The 25,883-nt window shown below is 39.4% G+C and overlaps 1 protein-coding gene across 2 annotated transcripts in view; it reads right to left on the reverse strand.

The window, feature by feature from the left end:
- The window catches only part of LDAH (lipid droplet associated hydrolase), a 107,655-nt gene that overhangs the window by 56,462 nt on the left and 25,310 nt on the right, over positions 1-25,883 (reverse strand). For both annotated transcript variants that reach the window (XM_028099467.2, XM_028099466.2), the window contains exon 4: positions 14,627-14,796. In XM_028099467.2, coding sequence (XP_027955268.2) covers positions 14,627-14,796 — 170 coding nt within the window. The remainder of the gene's footprint in view (positions 1-14,626; positions 14,797-25,883) is intronic.

Below are 25,883 nucleotides of genomic sequence, written 5' to 3' on the forward strand. Positions count from 1 at the left end.
AAAAGCATCGACCTGCTTCCCACTAAAGTCTTCCTTGTGTTATTTGAAGAACTCAAGTATTAAAAAAACAGTAGTAGAAACCTTATATTTAGATCAAACAGGTTTTGGTGGTTTCTTAAAGTAACTTATTCTATCCCATCTACAATCATCACCTCCCTGGCCACTTCACCTGGAAAACAGATAATGGGAAAGTCAGTAAACAAAAGACAAGAGTCCTAGTTGTGCGCCTTCATGGCTAACTGACATGTTAGTAACTCCCAGTTACTTCAGTCTCCACATCTGCAAAATGGAAAAATTAGGTTGTCACATGACCTTGTTACATGTAAACATGTTCTGTAAATTTCAAATGACTGTTGGGTATAATTGTTAGTAATGACAATACATCAATTTTAAAAACTGTTTCAGGTTTCCAGACTCAAATGAAGAACAAAGTACAAGGCACATGTATCAAATGAAGAACCAAGCTAAATCACAAAAACGCTTTCACAAGGATGTAGTCAACGATTAAGAAAAAGTCAACTTTCCTAGTTTTCATGTGTGCAGATTTAAAAGACAAATAGATGCTGACGTTCCTCCAACAAATGTTCCTGTTCCTCTTTCATTTTCAACATATCTCTCTGCATGGGCTATTCCCCCCAGCATATGTTAAAGTCTCTTCCACTTACAGGAAAAAATGTTGTCCTTAAGTTATCATCTTGTCTCCTCCTCTTCACTGGCCAGTTCCTGGACCATGACTCATTTATCACCAACTGCCTGAGACCCCCTTCTCCCACTATTTTACTAAAAATGTTCTCTTCTGGGTCATTAGTGACCTTCTGATTACCAATACCAGCAGCTTTATGTTCTCTTTGAACTAAACTCTGTTATCCTGTTTCAGTTATCTATATAATGTACTATCTGCTCACCTTATGGTTTAAAACCACAGTGATTACTCTTATTCTGTGGGGTCAGGAATTCAAACAGGACTCAGCTGGACTTCTGCTCCATATGTCATTGGCAGGGGTCACTCCCTGGGCTGCATTCAGTAGCAGATGGGATGGGCTGAAAGGTTCAAGAAGGTTTCACCGACATCTGGTGCCGCATGATCCTCTTATGTGGCCACCTTTGGCTTTTTCACAGCATGGTGGTCTCAGGTAGTTGAACTTTGTATATGGAAGCTGGCTTCCAAGAGGGAAGAAATAGAAGCTCCCAGTCCCCTTGGAATTAACATCACTTCCACTGTATCCCATTGGTGAAAGTCACATGTCCAGCCCAAATTCAAAAGAGAAGGGAAAGAGACTTCACCCCTTGAGAGAAGAATGGCAAAGAATCTGTGGCCATCTTTAATCCACCATCTACATTGTAGATACAAAGATGTATCTACATCTTTCTTGATGTTCTCCTTTCTCTTCTTTTAGCATGTGGTACACTCTGGTCTAGGGTAATGGCTTTCATTTTTTTTTTTTTTTACCTTGATCCACAGTAAGATACATACTCTACACTGTAATCTAGGATAATCAACACACAAAAAGTGAAACAGAAGTTTCACAATACAGTCCACTCTAATATTTTCTATTCTATTTTACTCTATTATATATATATACTTAAAAATGCTATTTTATTGTTCACAAACATATGCTTCTCTGCTCTGAGGAGGATGACACTTTGCAGCCTCCTTGATGGTAGACTTGGTCATACAACTTGCTCTGTGCAATGCTGTGTGAAGGGTGACAAATGTCACCTCCAGGCAGAGGTTTTAAAATGCAGTGGGTGGTTCATTATTTCCTTTTTATCTTCTGCCATGAGACTGGAGTATGCCAGATAGAAGCTACTCCATCAATCTGGATTCTGGAGGAGTGCACAGTGACAACTACATGGGACAGACAACCCTCAGAAGACTTGTAGCATGAGCAGTAAATAAATCTTTCTTGTTAAAAGCTACTGACACTGTATTACTGTACCACAGTCTACCCTACCTTGACTGAGCCACTGGCTGCAACCCACTGCAGAATCCAGAATCCACTAATGGACTAATGTAGTCATTAATTTGGAAAATTACTGTAACTGTGCCTCTTCCTCTCCTTCCTCCTCCTTTCTGCCAAATAAAGTCATTCTCCTAATATACATCTATGACCTGTTTCTTTTCTCTCTTAACAATTTCCCTTGGCAAATCCCAAATACCATCTTCATTATTTCTCGTCTAAACTACTATAACTTGCTTATCACTTGGTTGTTAGCTTCTTATTCTACACTCTCTCTCCAGCCCACTCCTTTTTGCTGAGAGATTAATATATCTGATTCAGGACTATTATCATCACAGTGGCTCCTTACTGTCCAAGAAATAGAGTCCACATCCCCTAGTGCAAACTTTCTTGTTTGCACTTCTATCAGCCTAGGTTCTTACGTCCCACTGCTCTGTGCATGCACACTAGGTTGCATCCAGATCAGACCACTCACTGCTCTTTTCATGTGTCCAATGATACAAACCATTTTTTCATACTGTTCCCACTGCTTAGAATATACAACAACCCCCTACCACCAACACATCAAACTCTCTACTTCTGAACATTTCAAAGTATTGACTCAGTCTTCCCCTGCTCAAATACCAGTTCTTCATGACGCTTTTTCTGATCTTCCCAGTTAGGATCCATCTCTTTCTTCAAAATATTCAGAGCCTTATGGTACTTCCTCATTTTGCCTTCTGTTTCTTATGTTAATCTAGGGACAGGACTCTGACAACCGTTACTTTGACATATGAATGACCTCCTATTCTTTCCCCTCTCTCCAGTTTATCTTGCCTGTTGAACACAATGCAGTGATATTATATGAATGCTTATCACAAGCAAATCTAACTTTGACTGCAGACATGAAGGGTCATCAGAATAGTGTAAGTGCATCATGGTCTAAATAATCTCATTGTTCACAGAATAGTTGATTTTATTTTTTTCCCTACTGTAGACAAGATGTACTCCTTTTTTTTAGTTGAAATTTTTTTTAAATTTTATTTTATTATGTTATGTTAGTCACCATACATTAGTTTTGATGTAGTGATCCATGATTCATTGTTTTCATATAACACCCAGTGCTCCATGCAGTACGTGCCCTCCTTAATACCCATCACCTGGCTAGCCCATCCCCCCACTCCCTTCCCCTCTAAAACCTGCAGTTTGTTTCTCAGAGTCCATAGTCTCTCATGGTTCATCTCTCCCTCCGATTTCCCCTCCTTCATTTTTCCCTTCCTTCCCCTAATGTCCTCCATGCTATTCCTTATGTTACACAAATGAGTGAAACCATATGATAATTGATTGTCTCTGCTTGACTTATTTCACTTAGCATAATCTCTAGTCCCATCCACATTGATGCAAAAGTTGAGTATTCATCCTTTCTGATGGCTGAGTAATATTCCATTGTATATATGGACCACATCTTTATCCACTCATCTGTTCAAGGGCATCTCGGCTCTTTCCACAGTTTGGCTATTGCGGACATTGCTGCTATGAACATTGGGGTGCATATGGCCCTTCTTTTCACTACCTCTGTGTCTTTGGGGTAAATACCCAGGAGTGCAATTGCTGGGTCATAGGGTAGCTCTATTTTTAATTTTCTGAGGCACCTCCACACTGTTTTCCAAAGTGGCTGTACCAACCTGCATTCCCACCAACAGTGTAAGAGGGTTCCCCTTTCTCCACAACCTCTCCAACATTTGTTGTTTCTTGCCTTGTCAATTTTTGCCATTCTAACTGGTGTAAGGTGGTATCTCAGTGTGGTTTTGATTTGAATTTCCCTGATGGCTAATGATGATGAACATTTTTTCATGTGTCTGTTAGCCATTTGTATGTCTTCTGCCCATTTTTTGACTGGATTATTTGTTTTTTGGGTGTTGAGTTTGTGAAGTTCTTTATAGACCTTGGATACCAGCCCTTTATTTGTAGTGTCATTTGCAAATATCTTCTCCCATTCTGTGGGCTGCCTCTTTGTTTGGTTGACTGTTTCCTTTGCTGTGCAGAAGCTTTTTATCTTGATGAAGTCCCAAAAGTTCATTTTTGCTTTTGTTTCACTAGCCTTTGGAGATGTATCTTGAAAGAGGCTGCTGTGGCCAATGTCAAAGAGGTTACTGCCTATGTTCTCCTCTAGGATTTTGATGGATTCCTGTCTCAAATTGAGGTCTTTCATCCATTTTGAGTTTATCTTTGTGTATGGTGTTAAGAGAATGGTCGAGTTTCATTCTTCTGCATGTGGCTGTCCAATTTTCCCAGCACCATTTATTGAAAAGACTGTCTTTTTTCTATTGAATATTTTTTCCTGCTTTGTCGAAGATTATTTGACCACAGAGTTTAGGGTCCATATCTTGGATCTCTATTCTGTTCCATTGGTCCATATGTCTGTTTTTGTGCCAGTACCATGTTGTCTTTGTGATCACTACTTTGTAATATAGCTTGAAATCAGGCACCGTGATGCCCCCAGCTTTTTCTTTTTCAACATTTCTTTGGAGATTCAGGGTCTTTTCTGATTCCATACAAATTTTAGGATTGTTTGTTCCAGCACTTTGAAAAATGTCATTGGAATTTTGATTGGGATGGCACTGAAGGTATAGATTGCTCAGGGTAGCATAGACATTTTAACAATGTTTATTCTTCTGATCCGTGAGCATGGAATGTTTTTCCATCTTTTTGTGTCTTCTTCAATTTCTTTCATGAGTGTTCTGTAGTTCCTAGAGTATAGATCCTTTACCTCTTTGGTTAGGTTTATTCTGAGGTATCTTATGGTTTTTGGTCCTACTGTAAATGGAATCGTTTCTCTAATTTCTCTTTCTACAGATGCATTGTTAGTGTATAAGAAAGTAACTGATTTCTGTGCATTGATTTTGTATCCTGCCCACATTACTGAACTGCTGTATGAGTTCTAGTAATTTGGGGTGGAGTCTTTTGGGTTTTCCACATAAAGTATCATGTCATCTGTGAAAAGAGAGAGTTTGACTTCTTCTTTGCCAATTTGAATACCTTTTATTTCTTTTTGTTGTCTGCTGTTGCTAGGACTTCTAGTACTATGTTGAACAATAGTAGTGGGAGTGGGCATCCTTGATGTGTTCCGATCTTAAGGGAAAAGCTCTCAGCTTTTCCCCACTGAGGATGATATTCGCTGTGGGTTTTTCATAGATGGATTTTATGAGCTTGAGGAATGTTCCCTCTATCCCTATACTCTGAAGAGTTTTAATCAGCAAAGGATGCTGTATTTTGTCAAATGCTTTTTCTGCATCAATCGAGAGGACCTTATGGTTCTTCTCTCTCCGCTTATTGTGTTCTATCACATTGATTGATTTGCGAATGTTGAACCACCCTTGTATCCTGGGGATAAATCCCACTTGGTCGTGGTGGATGATCCTTTTAATGTATTGTTTGATCCTATTAGCTAGGATTTTGTTGAGGACTTTGGAATCCATATTCATCAGGGTATCAGTCTGAAATTCTCCTTTTTGATGGGGTCTTTGCCTGGTTTGGGGAATCAAGGTAATGCTGGCCTCATAGAATGAGTCTGGAAGCGTTCCTTCTGTTTTTACTTTTTGAAACAACTTCAGGAGAATGGGTATTATTTCTTCTTTAAATGTTTGGTAGAATTCCCCAGGGAATCCATCAGGCTCTGGACTTTTGTTTTTTGGGAGGTTTTTGATCATTGCTTCAATCTCATTACTGGTTATTGGCCTATTCATGTTGTCAATTTCTTCCTGTTTCAGTCTGGGAGTTTAAAGGTTTCCAGGAAGGCATACATTTCATCCAGGTTGCTCAGCTTATTGGCATATAGTTGATAATAATTTCTAATAATTGTTTCTATTTCCTTGGTGTTAGTCGTGATCTCTCTCCTTTCATTCATAATTTTATTAATTTGGGTCCTTTCTCTTTTCTTTTGGATAAGTCTGGCCAGTGGTTTGTTGATCTTACTAATTCTTTCTAAGAACCAGCTTCTAGTTTTGTTGATCTGATCTATTGTGTTTCTGGTTTCTAATTCACTGATCTCTGCTCTAATCTTATCTCTCTTCTAATGCGTGGCTTAGGCTTCGTTTGTTGCTTTTTCTCTAGTTCTTTAAGGTGTAGCGTTAGATGGTGAATTCGGGGTTTTTCTATTTTTTTGAGTGAGGCTTGGGTGGCTATGTATATCCCCCTTAGGACCGCCTCTGCAGTATCCCATAGGTTTTGGACCAATGTGTTTTCGTTCTCACTGGTTTCCATGAATTGTTTAAGTTCATCTTTGATTTCCTGGTTGACCTAAACATTATTGAGCAGAGTGGTCTTTGGCGTCCAAGTGTTTGAATTTCTTCCAAATTTTTTCTTGTGATTGAGTTCCAGTTTTAAAGCATTGTGGTCTGAGAATATGCAGGGAATAATCTGTCTTTTGGTATCGGTTGAGACCTGATTTGTGACCCAGTATGTGGTCTATTCTGGAGAAAGTTCCATGTGCATTCGAGAAGAATGAGTATTCTGTCGTTTTAGGGTGGAATGTTCTGTATATATCTATGAGGTCCATCTGGTCCAGTGTGTCATTCAAAGCTCTTGTTTCTTCGTTGATTTTCTGCTTAGATGATCTGTCTATTGCTGAGAGTGGAGTATTGAGGTCTCCTACAATTAACGTATTGTTATCAGTATGACTCTTTATTTTGGTTAACAGTTGGCTTATGTAGATGGATGCTCCCATGGTGGGGGCGTAGATATTTACAATTGTTAGATCTTCTTCTTGGATAGACCCTTTAAGAATGATAAAGTGTCCTTCTGTGTCTCTAACTATAGTCTTTAGTTTAAAATCTAATTTATCTGATATAAGAATTGCTACCCCAGCTTTCTTTTGAGGTCCATTGGCATGGAAGATGGATCTCCATCCCTTCACTTTCAGTCTGGATGTATCTTTAGGTTCAAAATGAGTCTCTTGTAGGCAGCATATGGATGGGTCCTGTCTTTTTATCCAATCTGCAACCCTGTGCCGTTTTATGGGAGCATTTAGGCTGTTCACCTTGAGAGCAATTATTGAAAGATATGAATTTATTGTCATCATGTTGCCTGTGAAGACCTTGTTTTTATAGACTGTCCCTGTAAATTCCTGTTCTATATCACTCTTAGGGTCTTTCTCCTTTTATAGAACCCCCCTTAATATTTCTAGCAGGACCGGCTTAGTGGTCACATATCCTTTCAGTTTCTGCCGGTCTTGGAAGCTCTGTATGTCTCCATTCTAAGTGACAGCCTTGCCATATAAAGTATTCTTGGCTGCATGTTCTTCTCGTTTAGTACCCTGAATATGTCTTGCCAGGCCTTTCTGGCTTGCCAGGTGTCTGTGGATAGGTCTGATGTTATTCTGATGTTCCTCCCTCTGCATGTAAGGAATCTTTTCCCCCTAACTGCCCATAGGATGGTTTCCTTGGTTCTAAGATTTGCGAGTTTTACTATTACATGCCCGGGTCTTGGCCTGTTTTCCTTGATCTTGGGAGGGGTCCTCTCTGCCTCTAGGACACGAATGTTTGTTTCATTCCCCAGATTAGGGAAGTTCTCAGCTATGATTTGCTCAAATATTATCTTCTAGTCCTCTCTTTCTCTCCACCCCCTCAGGGATTCCAATAATTCTGACAATGGAACGTTTCATGGTGTCACTTGTTTCTCTGATTCTATTTTCATGTATTCTGAGTTGTTTTCCCCTGGCCTCCTCTTTTCCCTTTTTCTCTTTTATTTGGTCTTCTAGGTCACTGATTCGTTCTTCTGCTTCACTTACCCTGTTAGATTATCTAGATTAGATTGGATCTCATCGATGACATTTTTAAGTTCTGCCAATTCAGCTTTCATTTCTGCCCTTAGAGACTCTACGTTGCCATTAATCGATTTCTCCATTCTAGCTATTGTCTTCACAATTGTTAGCCTGAATTCCATCTCCGACATCTTGGTTATATCTGCATCCATTTGTAAATCTGCTGCATAAATCATAATCTCTGAGTCTTTTCTATTTTGGGGGTTCCTCCTCCTAGTCATTCTGTTGAGGGGTGGTTGAGGGAATGTATAGAGTCCAAATTATTGACCACAACCCAAGCAAGATGCACCTCTTTTCTAGGGATCTTAGGGTTGCTGGCCTCTTGTTTTCCCAGCCTGTTTTCTGGGTGAGGGGCCTGCCACGCTGTTACTCAGGCAACCCTGTTTGGGCAGAGTTGCCCTGCCCCCTGTGGCGGGGGATGGGCTCAGTGAAAAACGGTTTTTTGAGGCTTTTGTTCTCTGGTGGCTTTCCCTGGCAGCTTTTGAAAGTCAGAGCAGAAGAGATGGTTTTCAACCCTCTGCCTCAGAGCAGAGAGATCGCAGTCTGTTCTTCAGTGAGCTCTCCAGGCCACACTATCTCTGTTTCTGTTTGTGCTGCTAAAACTGTAGGGTCCTGGGTTGTGCGCCCCTCAGCAGCACTCCCAGTCCTCACCTCCAGGTCAGGGCTCGGTCTCTGCCCTTTGTGCTTCTGAAACTGCCAGTCATCCCCAGTTTGCACACCTGGCCCCGCGCTCTGGGTTTCCATCTGGAGGGCTGCCCTAAAGTCCTTTCCCCACCGCTAGTGGTCTGCGAGTCTGTGCCCTGTCCCCAGCACGGGAGGCTATCGCTCACTGGTGGTGTAGGATCCCCATGGCTCTGCTCCCTCCGCCTTCTGTTTATCATCCGATATCTGCTCACGGAATCACGGCTCCCCGCTTTGTACCTCGAAACCAACCGCCTGCAATATTCTGTTTGTAGAGATTCAGATCTATCTTCTTACATCTCAGGCTGATTTCATGGGTGTTCAGAGTGGTCTGGTAGATATCCAGCTCAATTCCAGGGACCGGTTGGAATAGGGTCCCCTACTCCTCCGCCATCTTTTCCCCCTCTCCAACAAGATGTACTCCTAAATCAACAAACACATGATCTAACATGCTATTTTAATTCTTTCAGTAAAAATTTTCAAGCTTCTCAGCTGTACCTGTGGTGTATTTTGAATCTCTCAAACACCACTGGGGACCCAAAAGAAACAAACAAACAAAAAAGCTCTGAGCAATAACAAAATCCATGTACTTAACTTTATCATCTTTACTCTTGTGTATGCATTTAAGACCTGTTCATCCTTACTTGAGACAAAATTGTAACATGATTATCTGTTTTCTCTAATAGAAGCAAATTATAGTAACATATTATAAGTAGGGAAGAGAAGTGGAACCTAACACTGAGGGAGAAGACAGAGAAAGTATAAAATAGACAAGTTTTTTTTTTTTAAAGGCACTATCATCTAAGAAATTTCAGGACATAGGCAAAATCTCTTTGATTGTATTTTACTCTAGTATAATAACATTATCAAAATGATGCCCTTGAATCACTAATTCCTCCACAATCAATATGCATTGTTGAAGAAGATAGATAAGTAAATAATATATTTTAGACAAATTTTTATCCAACTGGATAAAAGAGTCTGGTGCTTAAAAAAGTTGAGTTTAAGTAATCTGGAAATTTCATTTAGAGAGAAGATATTTTTGCTAACAAGACAGACAAAGGAAGCTCTATATTATTGTGCATTTTCCCCAACAAAGGCCAAATGATATAAAAAATTAAGTTTTTGAAGGATCTGCTATCCCTGCAAGGGAACGAAGTGTTTTCATAAAATGCTATACAAATGCTTAGAGGAGAATAAAAGTAAAATTACTTGAGGTTCACCTCACAACTCAGTGCAGAGTCTACTTAAGAATCAAGGTCTCTCGGGCGCCTGGGTGGCTCAGTTGGTTAAGCGACTGCCTTCGGCTCAGGTCATGATCCTGGAGTCCCGGGATCGGGTCCCGCATCGGGCTCCCTGCTCGGCAGGGAGTCTGCTTCTCCCTCTGACCCTCTCCCCTCTCATGCTGTCTCTCTATCTCATTCTCTCTCTCAAATAAATAAATAAAATCTTCAAAAAAAAAAAAAAGAATCAAGGTCTCTCAACTCCCAACCTTGAACTTTATGCAAACAATTTACCAGCAAAATCAGATGGCACATTTTTAACATACAGAGGACCAGTGTTGAAAGAAGACTCTAAATAGTGGGGATAGGACTATCACTTTTTTGTTCCAGTTACTCCCCCTCCAGGCCCCAATTGCTAAAGCAGCATTTTTATGGGGTCTCCTGCTCCTTGAGCTGCAATATAATGGACCGCATGAAGCTTGTTGTGTGTAGTCCAGGAGTATACCATGCTATCTATAGGCTCTGCTATCATCCAAAGTTTGAAAGAGCCATCAAATATCTTCTTAGACTCTCTTTATACCCACTGCTAATATAACTGTACCCCACCCCTGGATTGAGACAGAGCTGAGGCTGCATCCTGGCAACAGACCTTGCTCTCAGTTCCTAATCATGAAATGAAAGACGGGACAAGACTGTTTCTAAAGCCTATTTCAGTTCTAAGATTCTACGAATCTAAAACTATGTTTGTTATTACAAGTCATGACAGCTACTATTGAATAGTCTTCCAATTACCTATTTTCTCAGGCTTCTTGTTAAATTCTTTATTACTGGACATTACTTCCAAAACAGGAAGAATTTCTGTAATTCTATGTACCAAATTTGCTTAAAGAAACAAAAAAATTTTAATACCAGATTTTTAAAAGAGCCAATTTCTTAGCATATTAAAATATGCCAGATAATTTGTCTAAAGTATGCATTAAGTCTCTTAAAATGATTTTAAGACCAAAGTTTCCTATAATTAGTTATAAAAATATTGTAAACAACTGAACCAAAATGAAATCAAATAAACCAGCTACTAAACTACACATATGTCTTTAAAATCTTATGGGAGTCAAATATTCCAGTAAAAATAACAGAAGAGATGGAAACACAAGTTTCTTATTATCACACTTCATATGTTATAAAACATAACAGCTAACTTATTTTTGGCAAAATGATTAGGGATTGCAACACTCTGGCTTACACAAACTTATTTGATTGTCAAATGCATCTTAAATGGAGCGTGTCATGCTAACTTCAGGCATGCAAGCACTGTGCTGTCTTAGAGTAGCCCAGAGACACTGAAATTTCAACACTTCAGCAGGGATCACAACAATGATATTAACTGGGCCAGGTGTTTAAAGAGGGGTGGGGGGACTTCAACAATGCAGTTAATTGAAACCAGACAAAGCTTTTGAAAATAAAAAAAAAAAACAAACATACAGATGTTCACCCTCCTCCCTGGGTGACCTTTATGGACAATTTATTGCACGCATTATTTTCTAGAAAACACCCTTTCTAAGAAAACACAGTTTTATATGTCTCTGAAAACTCTATAATCGCAGTATGAGTTATGCCTCCACAAAGAGACTACGTTACGCTCATGTCTCATTTCCCTTTCCCCTTTTCACCACGGTTCCTGCAAGGAGAGCAATAATTAGAAAGCTCTAAAGCAAAAGGAGCTATAAGAAGCTGCATTAACCTTAAGATGCATTGTACTTCTTTCCTAATAGACATGTGAGTGCATGCCAAAAAGGAGAGATGGGTTCAAAACAAATGTGTTAACAACTGTTTGCAAATATGCACAAGAGAAACTATACAATACATGCAGAATCAATGGGAAGCAAACAAAAACCAAAAAGATCAGTGATTAAGTTAATAGACTGTGAAGGACTCAGCAATGAATATTTTCCCCCCTATGTTTATAGAATAGTGTATTTGTCAGGGTTCCCCAGAGAAAAAGAACCAATAGGATACATAAGTATGCATATATATGAAAAGAGATTTATTATAGGAATTGGCTCACATGATTATGGAGGCCAAAAAGTCCCACAGTATGCGATCTGCAAGCTGGGAACCAGGAAAGCCAGGGGTATGATTCAGTCTGAGTTTAAAGACCTTAGAACTGGAGGAGCTGATGGTATAAGTCCTAGAGTCGAAGGCCAGCAAACCTGGAGCTCCAATGTCAGAGGAAGGAAAAGATGGATGTCTCAGCTCAAGAACAGAGAGAAAGAGAACCCCCCCTTTCCTGAGTTTTGTTTTATTTGGGACCTCAAAAGATTGGAGGATGCCTGCTCATAATGGTGAGAACAAATCTTTTCTGAGTCTACTGATTCAAATGCTAGTCTCTTTGGAAACATCCTCAAAGTCACACTGAGAAACGTTTTACCAGCTATCTAGCTGTCCCTTAGCCTGGTCCAGCTGACACATAAAATTAACCATCACAAATAGTAATGCTATTATTATTTCACACATGCAAGTACTCTTTTCTTCAAAAGTTTTTTTTTTTTTTTAAGTTTTCAAAACACCTGGGATAACTAATAACCCCAAATTGTATTTCATATCAGTTTGATGTGTTTTATTAGACAGGACCAACTCACCTCCTGCACTGGGAAGTAAACTGGGCATTTTAATTTATATGTATCCATGTACCCATATGCTTGCTTGTACATCACAAGTGAAATACTAACTGTAGTAGTGGGGGAGGAGGCAGGCAGCTTCTGACATGACCCTCACTTTCTAATGTTCAGGCTCCAGTGTGATTTGCTCCTCTTGAGTGGGGGCTGGACCTAGGGACTTGCTTCTAACAAATGCAATACTGTACAAGTAATGGAATGTGATTTCCATAACTAGGGGATAGTCTGTGACTTCCATCTTGCCAGCAGACTTTCTCTGGCTCTTCTACCACACTTGCTCCAATGAGGCAAGTTAGAAAGACCCACATATTAAGGAACTGAGGGTGGCCTCCACCCACAGGCCACTGATGGACCAAGGCCCTCGGTCCAACAACCCTCACAGAACGGAGTCCTGCTAACAATCATGTAAGTGAGCTTAGAAGCACATCCTTCTCAATTCAAATCTTCAGATGAGACTACAGTCCTGGAAGATATCTTGAGTGCAGTCTTATGAGAGAACCTGAAGCAGAGGACCCAGCTAAGTTGTGGCCAGATCCTAGACCCATAGAAACTGTGAGAGAATAAATATGTATGGTTTTATGGCATTATATTTTGGGGCAATTTGTTACACAGCTGTAGATAACTGATATGGTACTTAACCTAGTGACTGAGCCGATGATTCCACTGTCATTTCCATCATCATAATAACAGCTAATACCTATTAGGAAACTTCTAAGGCTGAGGCACCATTCTTAATTCTCCCTTGGAGAACATATTATTACCCCCATTTCACAGATGAGGAAAGGGAGGTACAGAGATACTCAATAACTTGTCCCAGGTCACACAGACAAAATACACAGCAGGTACATGAACCTAGGTGTCCTGGCTGTAGAGCCAGGGCTTTTGGCAACTGCGCAGACAGAACCACAGAATGGCAGGGCTGGGCACCGTAAAAAAGGTAACCTCATCACGCAGTACTAGAGGAGATTTAGAAGACACAAAAAAGATCAGAAGCCATGCAAAATGCTAAAAACAAAAAGTCTCCTTTCCAATTAAGATAGCTTTTCTATGGAAAAAAAGAGGAGAAACAATAATACAGTCAATGGAAAGCAGTCCTGAATTTATTGAAATCACACTTAGAAATGAAAAATACGTTTTCTTATACCCAATAAATGAAAATTACCAACCTCCATTTGGTATTAAAAACCACACCCAGGGAGGCTATAGTTGTACATTTCCTAGGGCAATTATGAGTGAGACCTACGTTTGCCAAGCTGGTAGAAGTAGAAGAAAATTTCCAGGGATCTCTGAAACTCCTCTCGAAATTTTTATCATATGGAATGAGAAAAGTCAAAGTCCTAGGACACCAAGATTCCAGGAAGGAATCACTTCCTCTCTTGCATTCAGATTACAAGGTTAAATAGCATTCCCTCATGCTCCTACCCAGTAGTTACCAGACCTGTGGATTACTGTGTCTCCTCCATTAGACTTTGGACTCTCTTACCTCAAAGACTGTCTTATTCACTGGGATGTCCTCAAAACACAGCTCAGGGCCTGACACATGGCCAGTGTTTAATATGTGTTTGTTGAATCAAGAAATAATTTATGTTGTGAATTGCATCCATTCAATAGATCCTTTCAATGGTACATGTTATTGAGAGTATGAGTTTCTGTTTTATTTTGAAGTCTCTTTTAGCTCACTAGCTTTCTTGGGCACTTTAAATAGGTTTTGTGTCTCCAGCATCTCACTTACTATCTGACACCCAGTGGTACCCAATCATTTGCGAACGAATGAACCCAAAAAGGCTGCCAATCTATAGAATGGAGAAGGATCCAGGCTTATGACTAAATAAAGATTTAGTGTTCCATAAGGATAGCTGTTTGCTTATTGATGATGATGATGATAAATTTTCTTCCTTTTGAAAGGAGGCACGAACATTTGCAAAATATTCTCTCGATAAAGACAGATTCTTATCTAGGTCTTGGCTGGGGACTACTCTTAAGTATTCCTTTATAAATGGCAAGTTATATGCAACTTCAGATTTCCAGATAACCCTAGATTAAATGGCATTCATCTGGAAAATTCTACCTCCTTCAGTATTATTTTTTTAAAACACATGGAAATTGCATGAACATACACCCTCATAGGCCCACAGTAATATGGATAAAGATAAAGGCAGCTACCAAATATCCCCCTCTGTTATATTTATCAATTAGACCAAGAGACAAAAGAGGGAAGGAAAGCTGAGAAGGATTTGCACAAGTGCATAATCTAGCACCTACAGTCACCTCCTGAGGCATACTTACTGGGAGTTCAGGAGCAAGCTTCAAAATCTCAAGACTAATATAGCAGCCTACTGAATGGCCAATGACCACAAGTTTTATTTCCTTTGGCACATGAGTTCTCAGGAAAGCTAGCTTGTGTTCCACTTGACCTTGTAGTCCATAGATGTCGTTAATTTCTGGAGCATTTGAATCTAAAAGCAAAAATATGAATATATTTTCACTCAATAAGGGAAAGTAATAAATTCACTGGGAAAACTAAAAAAAAAAAAAAAAAAAACTAACGACAGTAGTAGTTCCCATTTATTTAAAGCCTACAATGTGCTAGCTACAGTGTTAAACACTTTACTTAAATGACATCAACAAGTCTTCAAAACAGCCCCAGAAAGGAAGCATTATTTTCATTTTATAGATGAAAATCCCAAAGCTCACAGACATTAGGTGACAGACTGACAGTCACACATCTATGAAGTGAGAACAGTGAGATTCAAACCTAGGTCTCTCTGTCCTCAAAGTCCATGAACTTTCAACTAGTCCATGAACTACAGTTAGCTCAGGCCACTAGCTCTCAAACTTGATCACGTATCAGAATCTTCTGCAGGTCTTAGGAAAGTGGTAACTGCTGGGCCCCACCACCAGACTCCCTGATTCAGTAAGTCGGGGTTGGGGCTCAAGAATTACTAAGTTTCAAAAAAAAAAAAAAAATTTCTAAGTTTCCAGGAGGTGTTGATATTGCTGGTCCCAGGACCACACACTGAGAACCACTGGTTAGGCTATTTTATATTATTAATAGACAACTAAGAAAACCCATGACACGGCTTCATTATTTTAGATAATCTTTGTTGAAAAACTTAGACTGAAGGGCTTAAGGAGAAATGTTGTAAATTGTTCCTTTTAACTAGCAGTCTTAACCTAAAATATCCTTTCTTCCTTTCATAAATGAACTGTCTTCTGAAATCTTCAAGAGCTAATTAAAACTTTATCTAGCTAATCTCCAAGAAAAATGAATGAGCCTCCCTTTGTGCTTAACCAGTCCCCTCCACTCTTATTAGAGCACTTTATCATACTTGTATAATTGTCTGTTTATTTCCTCTCGTAGCCTGTGAGCTCCTTGGAGGCAAGGTCCACCTTTTCCTCTGTGTCCTCTGTGACTAGCACACAGTAAATACTAATGTGGAGTGAAAAAAATGAACTCACTGGATAGTCTCTGAGGATGCTGCCAGCTCTGGTAGTCTATAAATATGGGAAATTTCAATAGGTTTTCCCTATGCACCTGTAATATTTCAAAATATCACAAGGTAGCAAATTGTTTATTAAAGTTTGAATTACTGAAATACTAAATTTCTTGCCTTCGACTCCTACAAGTTACTGATGCGAACTGTAATGAGCCACAATGCAGCTCATTTGAAAGACACCCAGAACTCACTGCAAAGGACTGCTCTTCAGTTTTACCTGTGCATGCTATTTCCATTTCCTTCAGTGCTCAGCTCCCCTTGTTAATCTGGCTAACTCCTCTTCCTCCTTCGAACTCCCAGCGAGTGTGAGCTCCTCTGAGAAGCCACTGTATGATTCAGTGGGCAGGGGGTGGAGTAGCCTTCCTTTCAGGTCCCCCAGCAGCCCATGTTTATCTTACCACCCAACTCCGAGCTTATTCCTGTTTTACAGTTTATGTCTTGCTTCTCTCTGTCCCTCAGTGCTGGCATACAGTTACTGAAGACCTTTTTACTGAGTCAAAGAGGCTTAGTTCCCTTTTTCCATGGTATTACTGATCTCTCAGGTTAAGATGTGCTCTGACCTTCCTAGGTCAGCCTAGAATCCGTTCTCTGTTTAACAAGGAAGTTCAGCATAAAACAGAATGGGGAAGAGAATCTGGAAGTCTGACCTTGGTAGGGCTCCTGAGAGCTTCAAAGGCAAATGTTCACTGAGTATTACACTTGAGTATGTTATGCTCCCCTTTCAGTTTATCTGCTCTGATCACTCCACCCAGAAGGGATCATATTATTCTCAGATACCCCCAAACAAACATCTGTAATACTTGCAAACCAAATTCTTTATTTTTCAAAATACATAATGGTTTGAAAATGTAAAAATCTTCATTTCATTGGGACAACATGGTGTAATAACATCATGGGTGCTGGAGATAAGATAAATCTGGGTCTAAATCCCAGCTGAGCACCTTATTAATTTGGTGGCTAGGGCAAATCTTTTAATCTGGCTTCAGTGTCCTCTTATCTATAACAGAGATAATAATTCTAGCCTCCTAAGAGTGTAAGCATAATACTTTTAAAGCACATAGCACAAGTGTCTGGCATAAATTGTGAGAGAAATGAGTTACGACTGCTATCATTTCAATTCCTGTCATTTAAGTCCTCCCTCGAATATATACCAAGAATATTTACTTGGATAGTGCAAAGAGAAAGAAAATGAGCTAAATGCAGTAAACATTTTAAAACTTCACTGACACCAGAAATAAGATTCTAAAAGATTGTATTTCAGATGAACTTTAATGAACATTATAATTCAAAAGATTAATTAAATGAATATTTCAGAAGTAAATCTGGTTTTACCTCTGGGAACTGGTTGTTAAATAATAATTTAAACAACCTACATGTGGAGATTAAAAGGCTAAAAAGAGCACTTCATATTTTAAGGAATGCTTTGAGGAAGATATCTATCTATCTATCTATCTATATGGTTTACTCTTTAGGTAAAGTTTTAAAAACACAAAACAGTATCATATGTTGTTCATCATTACATAAATGTCACCAAAAATATAAAAAGAGACATGAAATTTACGACAGTAAAACTGGAGATGGGATCTAAGAAATGGAATTTTATCAGGGCACCCGGGTGGCTCAGTAGGTAAAGCGCCTGACTCTTAATTTCAGCTCAGGTCATGATCTCAGGGTTGTGGGATCAAGCCCCATGTCGGGCTCCTCGCTGGGCGTGGAGCCTGCTTAAGATTCTCTCCCTCTGCTCCTTCCCCCATCTCTAAAAAAAAAAATAAAAATAAATTTAAAAATGGAACTTTTTCTTTTTTTAAATTTTTATTGTTATGTTAACCACCATACATTACATCATTAGTTTTTGATGTAGTGTTCCATGATTCATTGTGCATAAAAAAATGGAACTTTTTCTGTACTGTTTTGTTTATTAACAGAAAATATTAAAGCAATTATGGCAAATATGGCAATTATGGCCAAGTGTTAACTATGAAGAGAAAATCGAGTAACAGAATCTTGGACTATTACACTATTGTTTGTACTTTTCTATATTTAAAATTTTTTTCTCAAAATAAAAAATTTTACTTTAGAATGCTTTGACATGATGATCCCACCTACCTTATCTCAGTTTTATAGGGGAAATTACCATTCACTTCTCCATTACTCTCAGTGGAATACAAAAGCCCCAAAGGACTTTAACTAGGTTTATGCAAAACATCAGTGAAAGGGTAGATGAGAACTGTCCCTAATTCTTTATGCTTATTTAATTCACTGATCCAAAGGCCTTCCTTTCATGACTGTACCCTGACTTTACTAAGATGATGTGAAAGCATACTCTCATAGTTTAGGCCTCCACTGTCCCTGGCCCCAAGTATTTCTGCAAGCTCCTTGCATCTAAACATTGGTGCGATTATGTTAGCTTTTAAGGCATGCAACACAGGTTGTGGTTAGCTTACAGTAGGTAGGCATCCTATTTAAAACTGCTATCAAGCAAACAAAACTTTGTAAACCCCAAACATACCTTACAAAAATAATTTTTTATTATTATTCTCCAAATAGATGGTTAAAAACCAGGGTCATTAAATGATGCTTTCCACCTGACAAAACCCAGTGCTCTGCTATGGATTTCAGTGGGGAAAATACGGGAAATGAGAGAGAAAAAGAGAGAGACCGAGAGATTAATTTAGCGAGGAGAACATAATGTTTATTGACTTAGCAAATAAAAAAAGCCAAAGACATAAAAGTATAAGGTGTAATTCTGGACAGTGATGAGTTCTGCGGCTGTTTGTGGTTGATAGGGAGATGGAGCAAATGAGGTCGGAAAGGAAGGCTGCTACTAGATGAAGGAGGACACCGGCCACCACCACGGAGTCTGGGCTCCACTGTCGCGAGCACTGAAAAGATGCTAAGGCCCACGAAGACAGGGGCGGTGGGCCAGCCGGGCAGCGGGCCACTAACTAACTGCATGACTGCTCTCTGCGGTCCTGCTGCGCTTCCCACTTCGCCTTCCCTGAGCCTCTAACAATGTGCTGGGTTCCTAACTTCTCTGGCTCCACCCTTTGTTTTTTTTCCTGTTTCTTCCCACCTACTCACAGACTCGTTTACTTTCAGTGACTGTGAGCCCCCAAGAATGACTGACAGACTGTTCCTGCCGTGGGCTCTTCTAGCCATTCCATTCTGCCTCCATGTTCCTCTGCCAATCATGGTCCTGGCAAGAGAGAACACCCGACTGTTTTTCTCTCTTTCCTTCTGTTTGAATACTGGAATGGGAGTGGTTTATTGTTTCTCTGGATAAGCATGACCCAAATTCATCATTAGTTGAAAGATTGTGTAACTTTTTTAGGTAGTGTTTTATCAGCTGAAACTAAACCAATGTGATTTCTAGCTTTTATGTTACACTTTTTGAACAAACGACTTAAAATAGTTGATAATGAATCTGCCGTCAAGTAAGCTGACTCTATAGTAAATCAAAGCCAGAAAAAGTTTATACTTCTAATTCCTCACATTTTCTTTTCACACTTTTTTTTTGTCTTGAATCACCCCCTCCTGACATTGGTGAACATCTGTTCTCCCAATTATACTCATTTTATGATTGTGATAATGTGGTGCAACTAGAATATTATTTCCAACTGTTCATAATTTTAACATGTGCTAATATGAAGCAAAACATACTTTCAACATTTGATGGGTGGTTACAGCTTATGTCCTCTCTCTCAATGATTACATATTTTTCACACCATATTTTGCATGTCAGAAAACCTGTACTTTAGAGCAATAACTTTGGATGATGAATAATCTATCTGTTCTGCTGATCCAAACAATCTACCATAGCATGCATTTGCAAACATATCTTTCAATATGTAAAACAGATGAAAGCAGAACTGTCTGGCTGAATGGGGGTGCTGGTGGGGCCCAGAGCCCCGCCTGCCCTTCATAGAACTTTTGGGCTCCTCAGAACACAGATGGAAAGTCACTAACCTAAAAGGAAGAGACTGGAATGTCTATTTTTTTATAGACCCCGTGGTATCAACGTAATAACCTAGTAGGTTGTCAATAAATCCTTGATGATGAGGAGCTGCCCATTCACCCTCTCTAGAAAACCACAGCTTCCTTTGGCCCTCTGGTGGCCCTTTGGGCTAATGCCTCTAGATGGCACTGTTTTCATTAGGTAGCAAAGGAACCAGGCTCCAATTACTAAGTTATTAACTCAACAGTACACAAGCAGCCTAAGCAATAAGCATACTCAAAGTTATAAATAATAAGATGTCAATTTAAAATGAGAACTAAAGACATTTCCCAGAAATTCAGAGACAAAACAGATCATTTCAACTGGTTTTCCTCAAGATCTATGGTAGTGGTTCTGAAAATAGGGTCCTAGGACTAACAGCATCAACATTACTCCGAGAACTTGTTAAAGATGCAAATTCTCAGGTCCCACCCCACATCTACTGAATCAACAACTTGAGGTGACACCCACTCATCTGTGTTTTAATGAATCCTCCTGGTGATTCTGATGCCTGCCAAAATTTGAGAAGCCCTGATCTATGGTTACCCTTTGAATCTATCTGCAACTTTCAAAGTTGCTCTTCATGTCCAAATGCTTGATTCTGTCTTCACTTAAGGGCTTACTGTGATAATGGAGTTGAACGTTGCTCTCATTAAGTAATCCAGTACGTAGCTTCTCACTCAGGTTAAGAATGTAGGAATTAGACATATGACCTACATACATGAAAGATGTATTATTCTTCACTGAGTATCCTGAGGTTATTTTCACTACTTCCTAGCTCCTTCTGTCTTGGGCTTATCTCTTGACAGAGTTAAGATGACAGGCCAGCAATAACAGACCAGCAGGGCTGGAGGCTTCTGGAGGTTTAGCATGTTAATCAAGTCTGTTTTCCATTTTTCTCTTTTTTCAAAAAAGGTTCTATTTATCTATCTATCTATCTATCATCTATCTATTGAGAGAGAAGAAAGAGAGAGAGAGACCATTCGTACATGCACAGGGGAGGGGCAAAGGGAAAGGGAGAGAGAATCCCAAGCCATTTCCACACCCAGCACGGAGCCCCACTGGGCCTGATCTCACAACCCTGTGATCATGACCAGAGCTGAAATCAAGAGTCAGACACTCAACAGACTAAGTCACCTCAAGTCTGTTTTCCTTTTTTTTTTTTTTTAAAGATTTTATTTATTTGTCAGAGAGAGAGAGAGAGAGAGAGAGCATGCACAAGCAGGGGGAGCTGCAGGCAGAGGGAGAAGCAGGTTCCCAGCTGAGCAGGGAGCCCGATGCAGGACTCGATCCCAGGACCCTGGGATCATGACCTGAGCCAAATGAGCGGAAGGCAGATGCTTAACCTACTGAGCCACCCAGGTGTCCCTCAAGTCTGTTTTCTAAGAAGAATTCTAACACCTCTGTTTTCCAAACACAACCTAAGATAGTAAAAACACACTCCCAAGCAAACATATACATTTCCTGACAAAGGAAAAACTATGGTATTGAACCTAAAATTTTCTTTGGACATAGAACAATAAAGTTGTATCTTTTAAGATATTTCATAGCAGAGCAAGTATCTGCTACACATTCTGTTCACCTTCAGTCACGTTTCAATACAATGGCTGTTTAAATACATGTTTTTAATCAAGGACGCAAAATCTGTATATTCAGTTTCACCTCACTACTGCTCTTAAAATCTTTCACTGCTAGGTAATCAATATTTACTTGTCTTTCAAAGTATACCCTAGTCTTTAAGTGAAGTGTTAAAGACTCTCAAGTGAACTGCATTCAGAGACACACACACAGACACACACGAGTGTGCATTAACACAGAGAAAAAGATACTATGAAAAAAGGCACTTTGAAGTATTTATACAAGCATTTGCCATGAGTTGCACTGTTTCTTCTACACCCCATTACCCTGTTCCCCTATGAACCACAGCAGGAAAAGGGTCACAGACCAGGTATAACTGGTGATCATGGAAGGGTCAATCTGAGAATTAGCTCACAGAGTAACTAAACCTAAAAACGGAGTCTCATTAGCACTTTGCATTAGTCACCTAAGATGACCCACCAACAGGACTAGAACACTGAACTAAACAATCAAAGTGCTGGCTTCTTGTCAAGGTTCTGCCACTCACTAGCAGGTGATTTAGCCCTGTTGGGCCTTACTTTCCTTCCTTGGAAAAATAAGGGTTCAAGGTAAGATTTGATGTCGATACTTTTAGCTCTATGATTCTATAATTTTTTTTCTTTCTTTAAAGTTTTCTTTTTTAATAGTGGAAACTTTCAAACATACATAAAAGTAGAGAGAACATATAATAGATCTGCATGTACCCATCTTCCACTTTCTATAATTTTTTTTTGCTTTATTGAAGTATGACTGACAAATAAAAATTGTATATACTTAGGTTGAACCACATAATTGTTTTTATGTGATGATTTAATATACGGATACACCGTGAAATGATTACCACAATCAAAATAACATATCCATCACCTCACATAATGTAGTGTAAGTGCCTGATGTTAAGGTTTTGATTGACTAGGCCTCCATTTCAAAAGACATCCATCTTGAATAAGCATATTACCACCTGTATGACACAACTGCTAGTAAAACAACCAGATAAGGAACTAGGCCACCCCACCCACAAACGTACCTTTCAGAAAGCCTTGGGTAATGACTGACTTCTTGTATGACCCACTTCTTCCTTCCCAAGCCCTAACTCTGGCTCTTATGCCTTACATTGGCCAGTAAAGAGTGGAAGTGCAAAACTGTAGGCACCCCACCCTCGGGCTCTAATAAAGGCAGGGCCCCAGGTCTGCTCCCCCTTCCATGTACCCTCAAGAAACTGTAGGTAATAAATCTTGTTCCTCAAAGTTCCCTCATGGTGTCTTCCTGAAGTGCATCCTGCAATCATAATTAGAACCACAAGACCTAGCCCAGCCATAAATAAGGGCCCCCATGGAGGAAATGTCTGTGGAGCTCCCTACCAGTGATGTGTACCAGGCAAGCACAGCAGGCACTCCTAACTGAGGCCACTGCCATCAGGAGGCTTGGGATGGAGGGAATAACCACCTTCTTTCTTTTTTTTTTGTGATGGTGAGAACATTAAGATATACTCTCTTAGCAAATTTCAATTATACAATATAGTATTATTAACTAAAATCATCATGTTGTACATTAGATCCCCAGAACTTATTCATCTTATAACTGGAAGTCTGTACCCTGTGACCAACATCTCCCCATTTCCCCATCCCTCAAATACTGGCAACTGCTCATAGAACTCTCTGATTTTATGAGTTTGACTTTTCTTCGATTCCCTATATAACTGAGATCATACAGTATTCGTCTTCCTGTGTCTGGCTTATTTCACTTGGCATAATATCCTCCAGGTTTATCCATGCTGTTGAAAATGGCAGGATTTCCTTCTTTCTTCATAGTTGAATAATATTGCATTGTGTGTGTGTGTGTGTGTGTGTGTGTGTGTGTGTGTGTGTGTGTGTGTACACCACATTTTCTTTACCTATTCATCCATTAACAGACACTTAAGTTGTTTCCATATCTTGGAATTATCCACATACTGTGAAAAACGCTGCAATGAATATGGGTATATAGATATTTCTGAGATACTGATTTCATTTCCTTTAGATATAGATCCAGAAGTGGGACTGTTGGGTCATATGGGGGTTCTATTTTTAATTTTTGAGGAGCTCCCATATTGTTTTCTGTAATGGTTGTCCCAACAGTGCTGAGTTCCCTTTTCTCCACACCCCTGCCAATTTGTGTTATTTTTTGTCTTTTTGATAACAGTCATCTGAACAGGAGTGAAGTGAGTCTCACTGTGGTTTTGATTTGCATTTCTCTAATGATTAGTGAGGCTGAGCATCTTTTTCATATTTCTGCTGGCCATTGGTATGTTTTCTTTGGAAAAATTTGCCCATTTTTAAATCAGGCTATTAGTTTTTTTGCTATTGAGGCGTATGAGTTCCTTATACATTTTGGGTCAGATAGATGGTTTACAAATATTTTCTCTTATTCCACAGGTTGCCTTTTCATTTTGTTGATTGTTTCTTTTGCTTTGCAGAAGCTTTTTAGTTTAACACAGTTCCAATATTTATTTCTGCTTTTGTTACCTGTACTTTTGGTGTCATACTCAAGAAATCACTGTCAAGACCTTGACAGGAGCTTTTCCCCTATGTTTTCTTCTAGAAGTTTCATGATTTCCAGTCCTAAATTTAAGTATTGAATTAATTTTATGTGTATTTCTGTTTATTCTCTTACATGTGGATATCCAGTTTTCCTAACACCATTTATTGAAGATACTATCTCTTTCTCCATTGTGTATTCTTGGAGCCCCCGTCAAAGATTAATTGGCTCTATACATATGTGTTTATTTCTGGGCTCTCTATTCTGTTCCACTGGTTTGTTTTTATGCCAGTGCTATTACTGTTTTGATTATCAGCTTTGCAATATCGTTTGAAATCAGGAAGTGTGGTGCCTTCAGCTTTGTTCTTCTTTCTCAAGATTTATTGGCTATTTGGTGACTTTTATGATTCCACATGAGTTTTGGGATTTTTTTCTATTTCTGTGAAAAATGCCACAATTGGAATTTTGGTGGGAATTCTTACAGGGATCGCTCTGAATCTATAGATCTGTAATTCTATATGGAAGATAATTAGGGCAGTAAACAAGGTAGTGAAGGTGGCAGTAGAACTCTGAGTGGCTGAAGTATGGAAACAAAGAAGGCTCACCAAGGACCTGAGCACTGACAGTGGAAACTGTGAGTAGAGGGTTTCCTGAGGAGGGTAATCTTACATGTGATGCCTTAAAGAGGAGGACACAGGAAGTCTGGCTGGTGACATTACCTAACCATAAACAATGCAAGTGCAACAGATGTGTTTTAAGTACAGGTGTATTTTTCCCTAAGTGCTAGCAAAGAGGCATATTCGCAGCAGGTACTCAAAAATGACTAAATTTAGTGGAATTAGGGGGAAAAAAAGGAGACTGAATTCCCTCCTCAAGAGCTGGTATCTGACGTTATCAATTTAAAGTTAACACAGGATTCTGGAACCAGACCTAAGATTTCAGGAAGCTGATCTATACTACTATATGTGAGAAGTAAGACAGAGGTCAAGAACTGGGGAGCTGTGGGGCACCTGGTGGCTCAGTCAGGTAAGCGTCCGACTCTTGATTTTGGGTCAGGTCATGATCTCATGGGTTGTGAGACTGAGCTGCAGGCATCAGCGCAGTGCATGGAGTACATGCAGCCTGTTTAATATTCTCTCTCACTTTCTGCCCTCCTTCCCCGCCACCCCCCAACTTGCTTGTGCTCTGGGAGCTCTCTTTCTCTCAAAAAAAAAAAAAGAATCACTGAGATGTTCACAGTGAGGTGACACACAAAGAGTTTGAGCTATGGCTTTAGGAGGGAAAAGAAAAGACAACCAAATTCCATACTAACTACAGAACTGAAGAGTATCTACCCTGTATGCATGATGGTGATTTTGTTTCCTAAATTCTGCAATAATTATATTGTGTCTTGACCATATGCTCCAATTAAGAGCCATAAATAGGATGTGGATAAAAATATGAATCATCTTTTAACTGTCACCCACTTCTTCAAATAAAGCAATTTTTATAAACTTAGCATACCTGCAGATGTTCATAAATGTGCAAAGAAATTCCACTTAGAAACTTCTTCTGTTACTCAATAGGGTCAAGGCTTCAAAAAGGACCAGTTTCTATAAACTGTCAGGAAATACTTTTGAGGATAGACCAAAGGCAACTACTAAACCTGAATAAATATTTAGTAAAAATGTTTCAAAAAGTAACTTGTATGTTTACTATTATTCAGGTGCAATGTTCACATGTATATGCTGACCTATACTTGCGATCAGATTTGGAATGTTGGTATATAGCATCCCTACTCAGGACTGTTACAGACTAAATGTTTGTGTCCCTTAAAATTCCTTTTTTTTTTTTTTAAAGATTTTATTTATTTATTTGACACAGAGACAGAGACACACAGAGACAGAGAGAGCACGCACACAGCAGGAGAGGGAGAAGC

The sequence above is a fragment of the Eumetopias jubatus genome, unplaced genomic scaffold (genome assembly GCF_037043125.1).
Source record: "Eumetopias jubatus isolate StellerSeaLion01/CBP00866 unplaced genomic scaffold, mEumJub1_p1.0 scaffold_9, whole genome shotgun sequence".
Lineage (NCBI taxonomy): Eukaryota > Metazoa > Chordata > Mammalia > Carnivora > Otariidae > Eumetopias > Eumetopias jubatus.